Consider the following 12,149-nt stretch of genomic DNA (forward strand, 5'->3'; position numbering starts at 1 on the left):
GTTCCCAGCCCAGGTCCTGTGTATGCTGGCTTTTGTTCCAACCACAGTTGCAATCACATTATTTTAACAAGCTGTTAATTTTTGTTAATTAGGTGCTTTTAATGTTCAGAGGGATTTATTTACCCTCTTAAGCCGCATTATGTCAGAACTATCTATGCACGCAATGAAGAATTTCCTTGTAACAGTCTAGAAAGTGAATGCATAGAAATTCGGGGCAGTTGTTTTCAAGACCATTTGATGCTGTTGAACTCTTTACCTATTAAGTAGAATTCAAACATTAAATATCTACTACTGTGTGTAGAAATTAGTGGTAAAAAATGCTCTAATTGGCTGCACAATCCTCTGTTTTTACCATTGTCAATGTTGCTATGGCAATCAGTTCCACTGTGCTGGGCAATGTAGTACAGTAACAGTTAATTGTCAAATGTACCCATGAGCTTAAATGGCACGTTCCGCTTTCAAAAATCCTGTGAAGCATTCATATGTGCATCTGATTGTGTCGTCGCTTCTGCCGTCCCCCGCGATTCAGATAAGCGTATCATAACTTAATTTGTTTCTGCTGTTGCTAGTTAGCGAACATAGTTGTGTGTAATTTAGGTAGTGTAAGATTTTTAGTTCAACTACAAATCTTCAATACAGAGGTTGTGCCAAAACGCAATACTTGGGCCCACTGATGAAAGAAAGCCTTAGTTCACAGCTCACAAGACTTCAGTATCACTGTAAAGACTGACAGTGCCATATTGATACAATCAGCCAGGAGAGGGAGAAAGGTGAATGAAACTGACTCGGGAGTGATTAACAAAGCAGAGTTGCTAAGGCATTGTGTGACTCTTGACAGAAACTAATCATCTCACTCACCAATCATCACTGGTACCACTAATCAAATCACAACTAACAGCTTAAAAGAAGGCCAAGACAGACAGTCGGGTGCATTTTGACTTCGATGCTCCCAGAGTACATGCTACGTGTATTTTCTGTTGCTGCCATATTTTGCCAATAAAGACAGTTTCTACGAAGACCAAGATTTTCTCGTCCGGAACCTTATTTTTTCTTACAGTAGCCTAATCTTTTTTAAAACTTGTCTCAACTGTTGCTAGTCAGCAAGCTTAGTTGGGCGTTAGCTGAGAATATCTGTAGTTGACTTGCTGTTGTTAGTTAGTTAAAGGCGTTAGTGAAACTGTGTGGGGATTGGTGTTTAACTGCCCCGTATTGTTGAGCTAATTTCGAGTAGCTTCACCTGGTGCTATTTAAGCTATTTAAGTCACTCTCCTGAGCTCCCTCCCCGAGGATGGCACTCCTGCTATTCTACTGGGAGACTTCAACCTCCCACCAGAAACCTCCCAACTGTCCAGGGTTGCCTCACTCCTCCAGTCTTTCGCCCTATCCCTGTCCTCCTCCCCCCCACACACAAGGCTGGTAACCAACTAGACCTTGTATTCACCAGAGGCTGCTCCATTCCCCAACTTGCAGTGACTCCCCTCCATGTCTCAGACCACTTCTTTCTTTCTTTCTCCCTCTCCTATTTACTCCCCCTCAATTCATCTAATAGCTCACCCACAGTAACTTTCAGGAGAAATCTCCCTACTCTGTCACAATCCTCCCTCATCTCCACTGCTCTGTCTACACTTCCCCCTCCTGCGTCTTTCTCTAACCTGCCAGTTGACCTTGCCACCTCCACCCTCAACTCCTGCCTCTCTCAGTCCCTCGACTCACTTTGTCCTCTTGTCTCCAAACCAGCACGCTCCTCACCCCCCTGCCCATGGCTGACCGAGTCACTACGCTCCAGCAGAACATCACTGCGGGCTGCAGAGAGAAAGTGGAGAAAGTCCCGATCCTCTGATGACCTGACCGCATACCATACCCTGCTGGCGACTTTTACATCTGCCCTCACGTCTGCAAAAGCCTCTTTTTTCCAATCCAAGATCAGCGCATGTGTCTCTAATCCACGTAAACTATTCTCCACCTTCTCTTCCCTCCTCATTCCTCCTCCACCCCCACCTCCCTCTTCCCTCTCCGCAGATGACTTTCTGGCCGCCTTTGAAGGAAAGGTGGCTACAATCCGGAACTCCTTCGCCCATGCAGTGAGCCCCCCAACCCCCCAGGACAACCCCACAGCCACACTGACCTCCTTTGAAATGCTGGAGGACTCTGATGTATTACAACTCATCACCTCTCATCGCGCAACCACCTGTCCACTTGACCCCATCCCATCTAAAGTTCTCCAATCTATCTCCAGCGAGCTCCTTCCCTATCTGTCTTCCATTGTTAATTCCTCTCTCTCCTCTGGTCATGTTCCCTCTGTTTTTAAGACGGCTCGTGTTACCCCACTACTCAAAAAACCCACCTTAGACCCCTCCGATGTAGCAAATTATCGACCCGTATCCCTTCTACCCTTTCTGTCCAAAACCCTCGAACGAGCAGTTCTTAAACAATTAACCTCTTTTCTCCATCAGAACAACCTGCTAGACCCTCACCAGTCTGGCTTCCGATCTGGGCACTCAACAGAGACTGCACTCCTAGCTGTGACGGAGGCACTTGCCACTGCAAGAGCCTCACGCCTTTCCTCTGTCCTGATCCTTCTTGACCTGTCTGCAGCTTTTGACACGGTCAACCATAAAATACTCCTCTCCACCTTGGCTGGGATGGGAATTGCCGGGACTGCCCTGTCTTGGTTCGCTTCCTATCTTGCAGATAGGACCTACCAGGTCACCTGGAAGGGGTCTGCCTCTGCTTCTCATCCACTTGTTACGGGAGTGCCGCAGGGATCTGTACTGGGTCCTCTGCTGTTCTCCTTATACACCAGATCTCTTGGTTCAGTCATTAATTCACATGGTTTTTCCTATCATTGTTATGCAGATGACACACAACTCTTCTTTTCTTTCCCCCCCTCGGCCACACTGGTCAATGATAAGATCTCTTCCTGCCTGGCTGACATCTCCACCTGGATGGCCAGCCACCATCTGAAGCTCAACCTCAACAAAACTGAGCTGCTCTTCTTCCCGCACAAGACCTCCTTGCTTCGTGAACTCTCAATCACGGTTGATGGCACCACAGTGACTGCCTCTCACTCTGCCAAGAGTTTGGGGGTGGTCCTGGATGACCAACTGGACCTCAAGGAGCACATCAAGGCAACATCAAGGTCCTGCAGATTCCTCCTATACAACATCAGGAGGATTCGACCATACCTGACGACGCACTCCACCCAGCTGCTCGTCCAGGCTACGGTGACCTCTCGCCTTGATTACTGCAACTCTCTCCTTGCAAACCTGCCAGCCTGTGCCATACAGCCACTACAGATGATTCAGAATGCCGCTGCCCGGCTCATCTACAACCTCCCCAAATTCTCCCACGTCACTCCTCTGCTGTGATCGCTTCACTGGCTACCGGTCGCTGCCAGGATCCGATTCAAAGCCCTGACCCTTGCCTACACTGCCGCCAACAGGACAGCCCCCATCTACTTGCAGGACATGACTCAATTCTATGTACCTGCTCGACCACTCCGCTCTGCAGCAGCAGGGCGTCTTGTAACCCCTCCCACCCGCCCAAAGGGATCACAGAGCTTCTCCACCCTAGCTCCCCAGTGGTGGAACGAACTCCCCGTCCCTCTTCGAACCTCCCCCTCACTATCCATCTTCCGCCGTGGCCTGAAGACTCATCTCTTCAGACTATACCTAGAATAACCACCACCATGCTGTGTATATATATATATTTAAAAAAAAAAAACCCTTTTTCCTTGTCACTTGTTACATGTTGCCCCATCCCTGCACTTCTTGGTAAATTGTATTTGTCCTAATACTCTAGCTTAATCTTCTGCCTAGTTTGGCTTTGCAGATGTTAGACCAGGATAGTGTTCATTGTTCTCAGCTAGAAATAGCTGTACAAAATAAGTAATTGTACCTTACTGAACCCGTGTTCAGCAGTTGTCTACGATCATGAAAATGCACTTCTTGTACGTCGCTTTGGATAAAAGCGTCTGCCAAATGAATGTAATGTAATATGTGAAAACCTGGCTAGGTGACATAAGTATGCTTACCTTTTGAAGAGTTCAAATGTAGGACAACAAAAAAGTGTGAGGACAGAATGTGAAATAGGCTTCTGCATATGAATCATTAGACAGTGTTTTATCAAAATTGGTAAAAAAAAAAAAACTTGCAGATTACGTGATTATGACAACTATTGAACACTTTGTCAAAGCAGACATGAACTACATCCAAGCACATTAATCTGACAGCTGTCTTTGTTTGGTTTATAAAAGTTTTTTAAGTTTGCCTGTCTCTGCAAACAGAACTTGGCAGCTCATCCAGAATGCTGCAGTTTGTTTGATCTAGAATGTCCCCAGACCAACCCCCCCTCCCACTACAGTATATACCATTGTCAAAACCAATTCTTGGAATCAGAATGAGAGGAATGATGGCATAGTCTGGGAAAATATAAGCTATGCATCACAGATGTTATCTTGTTGACTGTCGTCTCCATATAATAGCTTGAGGGCACAAAGAACTGGATGACCGCATATTGACCAGAAACGAGGGGCATAGCTAAAGAAGCTATAAATATGTCTGATGATTTAGGCGGGCCCCTGTGAAATTAACATAAAAAGAGTCAGAAACAAACTTTATGTGCTGTGCACATGTGGGAAATGCCTAAAAATGTAGATTTGCTGTTGCGGCTATGTGCTCATTGGCATGAACAATGAATAAAATAAAATAATTTAATAATTGTGAATGCTAAATTGTGGAATTCTAAAAAGACAAACAAGTAAACAAAGGTGCTTCTTAGAAATTATTGCATCAAACTGTTTTCTCAGAACAACTCATGCTGAAAGTAGCGATCCAATCATAACATACCATTTATCTTATTCCGATCAAGTTTATCTGAATACTGCACGTCCTGTGTTTCTAAACTAGGCCAAAGGCCATTGCCTTCCGTCACTGTTACTATCCACAGCTGTTCGACAACAATCCATCAAAAATAGCCCTGTGGCGTTTGCTTTGGTAAGTGAATAGTAAAGTTATCTCAGGACCAATGACAGAAGCTTTATAAGGAAAGCAGGAAGAAAGGACAGACCATTTAATCAAGTTAAAGTTGACTAAAAATGTTTATATTAATTAAAGTATATTTTAATGCCTTAATTTTAATTCCTTTTGGCGGTTTCCTTGAGAAAAACTAAGATTAATGTCAAAGTCATCATAGAGGATGTGGTGTAAGCTCTGTCAGTTCTGAGATAATAGTGTTCCACTGACCACGCAGTGGACAGGTGGTAAGGCGGGAATGCCAAGATTCCAGTCAGACAAGTCTCCTGTGGCACGTGCAGGCGTCACTACTCTGCTGGCCAATGAGCTCTCAGGTATACAAAAATTTTTAAAAAATGTAAATATTATAAAAACCGGCAACACTATGAATGATCCTTCATAAGAGCAATACAACCCCCTTCATAAACCCAGCATAGGCATTCATAAATGCTATAAAATATTAATCTCATGAAAAATATGTTTTCAATGCAAAAAAAAGCCAAATTACTCACTCACACAAAACACTGTCTATAAGTCATTCATTCAAACTGGCAAAATCTAGGCCTGCCATCAAAAGTATTGATAACAAAATGAAGTTATTTTGCCACAAACAATATAGGCTATCTTGCCTCACCAAAATTAAAGAAGCTGTATTCCAAAGCAATGCTACCCAATGTTTCCTAAATTGGAAATAGCTGCACAAAATAAGTAATTGTACCTTACTGAACCTGTGTTCAGCAGTTGTCTACGATCATGAAAATGCACTTTTGTACGTCGCTTTGGATAAAAGCGTCTGCCAAATGAATGTATTGTAATGTAATGTCAAGTCATTGTGTGGACGTGTGAAGTTGTTTCTGAATTCTGTCAAATTCAGTTGAAATTGGGTCAGAATGTACAGAAATGAATGTTTTTAAGGGCTGAGAGTCTGTGGCTGTTGCTGTTATTTCTGTGGGGAACTCTGAAAAGTGCCGAGGTATGGGGCATGCCCCGCCAAGGCATAACTTGGCTGGATGGCAAATTTGCCATCCCAAAATATAGCATGGGTCAGCATGCCATGAGTAATGTTACTGTGGTGACAACACACAATATGACTATTTGCGGTTATTGACATAAGCATTTATATACTGCTTATGAAAGAGTTACCTGTACATAGCTCTTATGAAAGATATTTGATAGATCAATGTACCACAGAGCCTAACCATACTCTTCTTTTATTTTGCAGGTCTTGTAATGCACATCTGCACGGACTGATTTGCCTGCTGCTTTAGCTTTATTGCACTCGCAGCTATCTTTAGCACTCAAGGTGGTTCTCCAGCCTTGTTGAATGCATCTTCTGCTAATCTTTCAGTTTCATGTGTGTGTGTGCTCTATAACATGCATGAAGCCAGACATTTCAAACATGCATGTGTGAGGTTTTGGTGTCAGTGTCAATTTAAATTGGTCAGGGTTGCTCAGGTTACTGTTGACCTAGTTCTCCACAATGTTCAGGAAGGTGCACAATGCGTGTGTATTCTCTTTCATATAGAAAACCAGACAAGTGTGAGTTTGTGTGTGTGTGTGTGTGTAATATAAGTACACAATGACTGTTTTTTAATTTACAGCTGAGCAAAATTCTACATTTCTTAGGATACGCTCCAGTAGAATTGAAGCCTCGTTCAGTCGAGATTTGTCCTTCACATTGAAAAAAACATTTTTTTCCATTTCATTTTTATGATCAGTAAATTCATGAAATGAGTGCGTGTCAAACAATAAAAATAGCAATTGTTCTTAATTGTGAGACAAAAGTAAGGACAAATCTGGAATCTTTATTGGTTCCAGGGCTGGGACATAAGTTTGCCCAGCTTCTGGATAAAACTCATTACAATTTAATGAGTACCGGAGTACTGCTGCTCCTTTAACATACTTTTTTACAACCAGGAACTTCAGCAATACAAATTCTTTAACGTCAACATTTTTATTACAAATTTATTTTTGAAGATACATTTTGACATGTAGTCATAATACATTCCATACAGTATATTTTATTTCATTCTAATTGTAACATATGTTGATAAATATAACTTTTTTTTTTGGAGACATAGGTCCTAGAAGGCTTTTAAAATGCATCACCTGGAACAGATTACATTTATTTTGTTAAAAAGTAAAAAAAAAAAAAGAAATTCTGTGGTACAGCTGGAAAGGATGCAACGTTTGTGCACTCTGTGGATCATCGCGTGGTTGCATTTAGCGGTTGCCACTGTAGTGGCTGAACGCTCACGAGCCAAGAGGCTGGTCACTGTGTCTCTTCCCCGCGGTCCTGGCCCGCTTCATCTGGTACACCACCTTGGCCGCCTCGTCCGACAGTCCCTGGGCAGAGAGCAGAATTCTGACAATGGACTTTGGTGCAAACGCAATGAGACTGCCTCTAAGCTAAAAAGCAGCACCTACGTGTTTACAGGCCTACATTCAGATGACGAGGAGGACGGGACCGTGAACAGACTGTCCGGAGGGCATATACAGTAAATCAGGGTTAGCTGATTTATCAAGGGGGCCTGGGGTTGGGTGGGTGCGGTGGGGTGGGGGGAATTTCAAGGTGAGAATCCCCTGTGAGCACGTTTGGTATAAAAAAAATAGGCGTAGCCAAAAGTGCACTTTTGTGTTGTTCTGGAGAATTCTTCACCCGGTCTCAAACGCGTTTTCAGAGGAGATAATGTGGTGTTGCTCGGTGTCAGAATATCAGAGGTTTCTGAGAGCTGCACTGTGTCAGAACATCAGAGATTTCAGAGTGGCTTGATCAGGAAAGATGTTAATCACACAGCCTCATAGCTTCTGGGCAGTCTGAGCTATGTGATTGTCTGACTTGCTGTCAATTCAAAGTGGTCAGCGTTCTCAGGTTACTGTTGCCCTATTTCACAACAATGTTCCAGGGTTCTCCAGGTGACCAACAGTCAAATATGAAGAGATACAGGTTTGTGTATGTGTTTGAGTTTTAGACTGACCTTGACAACAGTTGAATTGCTAGCTTGTAGGTCATTGTTCTCCTCATATTCCTGAAAGAGAAGAGAAGGGAAAAGTTTAGAATCTTTTTCTTTGTTTCCAATGTCACAATTAATTAAGGTTGGCAAACATAGGTTCAGATTCCATAATTTCTTGGTGAAACTTTTTTTCACAGATTTGGCTCATCATCATTTTTTTTGTCTTTTAACTCTTCATTTTTCAAAAATGGCATCGTTTTAATAGTTTCCACACTTTCAGCATTTAGGACTTCACTTACTGCAGCTGTATGTAGATTAATTAAGAGATGAAAAATATAAAACCTTTTCCGGAAGGAATAATATGCCATATTACATCACAAGAAATGAAACTAGACAGCTGAGAATATAACTATGTTCAATATGAATTATTTGAAAGATGAATAATGACATAATTCTGGATTACATGGGTAAATCATCCCTCAAACAATGTCTAGTTACAAATGTGTTTTTATACCTGAGGAATTGGAATTACGGTTGTAAAGAAACCCAGCATGAAGGCACTCCATGACCTCAGTTGAGAACCAGTGCTCTAATCTGACACACTTGCTCAATTCTGTTCAATTCAACTGAATTCATACCACAGAGAACAGTCACAAAGATGGTTTGCAGAGAAAAAGAAGGAAGAGTGGGAAAAATCAGACCTGAACTCCCAAAAAGCAAGCAGGCGGAATGGGAGAAAAACTCTCAGAACGGTGGCAAATAAAAACTCCCCAAAAGGAATACATCTCGGGAGAAACCTGGCTAACTCAGTAAGGCACCACAAAATTGATACATGCAGTTATTTCAAGCCAGTTGGATTATTGTCATGAACTTTTCACCGGTCTGCCAAGAAGTCAATCGATAAACTCAAACTTATTCAAAAAGCTGAGGAAGGATTTTAAGGAAAACCAAGCAAACATATTACATCTGTCCTCGCTGCACTGCACTGGCTCCCTGTTTCTTTTAGAATTGATTTTAAAGGTTTTACTACTTGCTTATAAAGCACTAAATTGTCTAGCACCTTCTTACATCCAAGATTGCATTTATTTTTATGTACCAGCAAGAGATCTTGGGTTGTACACCACTGGATTAATCAATCTACCTGTTGTAAGTCATAAAAACAATGAAGAGAGGGCATTCTGCTATTATGCTCCTGTACAACAGAACACTCCCTTGCAACAAATCAGAACAGTATTTGGTCAGTTTAAAAAGCAGATGAAAATGTACCTTTTTAAATAGGCTTTTAATTGATTCTTTTATTCTGCTGTTTTTTGCTGTATATATACACTTAATAATAATTTTGTACCTATTTATTTATTTATTTATTTATTTATTTATTCACATATTTCCCCAACCCTATTTTATTTTAAATTTTTTGTGGAGCAGTGTACAAACCGGGTTATGTCCTGTCAGGTCCTCACAGATCACACTCATGGTGCTGATCCAGTTTCCATACACACTCTCTTCCTTCGGGCTGGGCCTCTCTTCACTGTGAGGAGGTAGAGAAAAGAGGACACACAGGCTGTTGCTGTGGGCTCCAGATCAGAGTCAATGGCATAGCTCAGAATAACTTGTGGCTGTTGTGCCCACCTTGACTTAAGTTTCTGGTCAGCAACTTTACCGTCCAAGCTAATCGGAGATCGGTCTTTCAGCATTTCTGACATTCCGGCACCACAATGCACAGGGACCGAAACTTCAACTTTGACGTGAAGTGTGAGAAAAATGTGGTAACAAGGTTGTGTTCAGTGTCAGTAAAGTTATAAATCCTGAACAACAGGCTTGAGAGTGGCTGAGTTTGGCCCTATAGGCACTATAGCCCTATAGGTTTGTCAGAGTTGACACTGACAGTGGCGCTTGCAGCAACAGAACTGACCCTACAGGGGTAGGGAGGATTTTAATTGGTCAAGGTTACTCTGGTTACACCAGCAATAGTTGAAATAGTTGTGAAGTGTCCCATCTCCCATATATATCAAACAAACAGACAATTAGAACAAACAAATGAGCACAGGCAAACGTCCATATTCACTTAATTTACAGGATCAGCACATTGTGCTCTGGCACATATATGTAGCATCACCATATCGCCCATAACCTTAGCTCACAAGCTGGTAAGGATAACTATGTTTTAAATTACTACTGGCTGAAACCGCCAAGTATGTTACAAGTTATTTCAGTTAATACCAATAAATATGTTTTATTTATCGACTGATACAAATATGACTCCAATATTGTTGTGCACCCCCCCCCCCCCCCCCCCCACCACTTAAACCGATGACGTGCAAGGAACCTGTCAGGTCCTGTGTTCTGGGGAAAACAATGTGACCCTGGGTTGCAGGCCCTGTTACCTGAGGTCCTTGAGCAGGTCCTGCTGGGCTCTCAGCTGTTTCTGAGCCTCCAGCACTCTGCCCTCCATGGTCAACCTGGCGCACAGCTGAGCACAGTGAACTCCCAGTACCTCCATGTTCAGGCTGCCAGCCCACACCCAGCTGCAACAGGTGGGAAGGGACAGGAAATCATTTCCACACACAAGTGCAGCTCTGTCTACACCAATTCCTGAGCACAGCTTTGTCTGCACCAATCCCTGACTGCAGTGTGAGCACAGTCTGTTCTCTCTGGGCAGCCAGGTCTGTCTGTGTTGGCCTTTTCGATGGCCAGGCAATTCTCACTGAGTCTATACATTACCAAGGTATTTCTCCATTTAGGGTTAAAAAGTAATCAAGTTTTGGGTTTTTGTCATTTCTGTCCAATAGGTCAAATATTTTCCTTTTTAAAAAAAATAAGAACTGGTTGTGTCAAAAGCTCTGAGCTAGGATGTCACTGTCCTGGGGCTGCTAGTATTATTATTAATATTAATAGTACTTTGCTGAGTACCAGGACCAGTTTACTGAGAGGACTGTTCTTTATTCTCACCTCTTGGCATTTGAGGGCTTTCTAATGATAGCAGTGAGAGTCACTCATTTTTAGATGTTTGCAAAATTTTATGGCTCTTTTTTAGATATTAAATAGTAGTGTATTGTGACAGGGCTCAGTTTGCAAGAAGGAATCAGGGCAATCTGATGACCATGCCTATTGGTTAATTAGGCACACACACCCGGATAGCATAATGAATCAGTTCAGGACTTAAAAGTGCGCTTCTTTCCACAGTAGGTGTCTGAGAATGGGAAATCTTTTCAGAGAGAGAGAGATTCCTAGATCTGAGTGGGCATGTGATAGGCTTAGCAATGGCTGATCCTCATGAAACTTGTACGTTAGTTGACCTCTACGTTAGATACACCCATGACAAAGACCGAAAATGTTTGTACCATTCATCCGGTATGTGTCGTAACAATTCATTACTGCTGCATGCTGCTTGGACACTGTTAATTATCGCTTGCGATTATATTTTATTTTGTTGTTGTTGTTTTACTTAGTTTTTATTTTATTTTTTACCCCGATCCTGTTTGGGTGAAAGGCAAAGATGTTTTATTTATGAATTAAATGAGAACTCTCTCTCTCTAAATACAGAAATAAATGATGGTAAAAACCACAATTCCACTACTCCTTGTGCAGCTTTTCTGTCCATATCAGGGTTGTGTCACAGTGTGTGACATGGATATTGGCCCAACTCTGCCCAGCATGCACTGTTCATGGTTTTTCTCTGAACCCAGAGGATACTTTTACAGAACTCAGCATGTACAGTCTCAAATGGATGCTTGTTCCATTTAGCAAATTTCAAGTGTTATTAGACCCCACACTTCACTGCTATAAAGTGAAATTGGTTCAACAACAGATTTAAAATTTTGAGCCAAATGCCATTTGGAATGTCTATTTGAATGTATTTTTTAATGGCCCTCTTGCTTTCTGTTTCAGTTCTATGGAAAGGGACCCAAAGTAAACATCACATTCGGAACAACAGAACAAATTACAAATTACACATACTGTGGATACAAATCAGTTCTATGAGAAGCTTTTAATTTTAAAATCATCTGCATAGAGTAGTAATTCAACTTTGGAAGGCCATATTTTCACAGTGAAGGTGCAACTGACAATTCAAACCATTCAGTGGAATTCAAACACTTTAGCATTATGCAAGGCCACCGTGAATCAAGATGTGTGCAACTCAATTTCATGACTCTAGGCACTGTGGGTGTGGTGGGAGTTTGTT

General features: G+C 42.1%; 1 protein-coding gene across 1 annotated transcript in view; it reads right to left on the reverse strand.

The window, feature by feature from the left end:
- Positions 1-6,805: 6,805 nt before the first annotated feature.
- The window catches only part of si:dkey-9k7.3 (circularly permutated Ras protein 1), a 28,323-nt gene continuing 22,979 nt past the window's right edge, over positions 6,806-12,149 (reverse strand). The window contains exons 17-20 of the mRNA XM_035427267.1: positions 10,351-10,491; positions 9,401-9,494; positions 7,991-8,041; positions 6,806-7,358 (exon numbers count right to left, since the gene is read on the reverse strand). Of these exons, the coding sequence (XP_035283158.1) occupies positions 7,266-7,358; positions 7,991-8,041; positions 9,401-9,494; positions 10,351-10,491 (379 nt within the window). The 3' untranslated portion in view covers positions 6,806-7,265. The remainder of the gene's footprint in view (positions 7,359-7,990; positions 8,042-9,400; positions 9,495-10,350; positions 10,492-12,149) is intronic.

Source organism: Anguilla anguilla, chromosome 7, assembly GCF_013347855.1.
Source record: "Anguilla anguilla isolate fAngAng1 chromosome 7, fAngAng1.pri, whole genome shotgun sequence".
NCBI classification, from domain to species: Eukaryota; Metazoa; Chordata; class Actinopteri; order Anguilliformes; family Anguillidae; genus Anguilla; species Anguilla anguilla.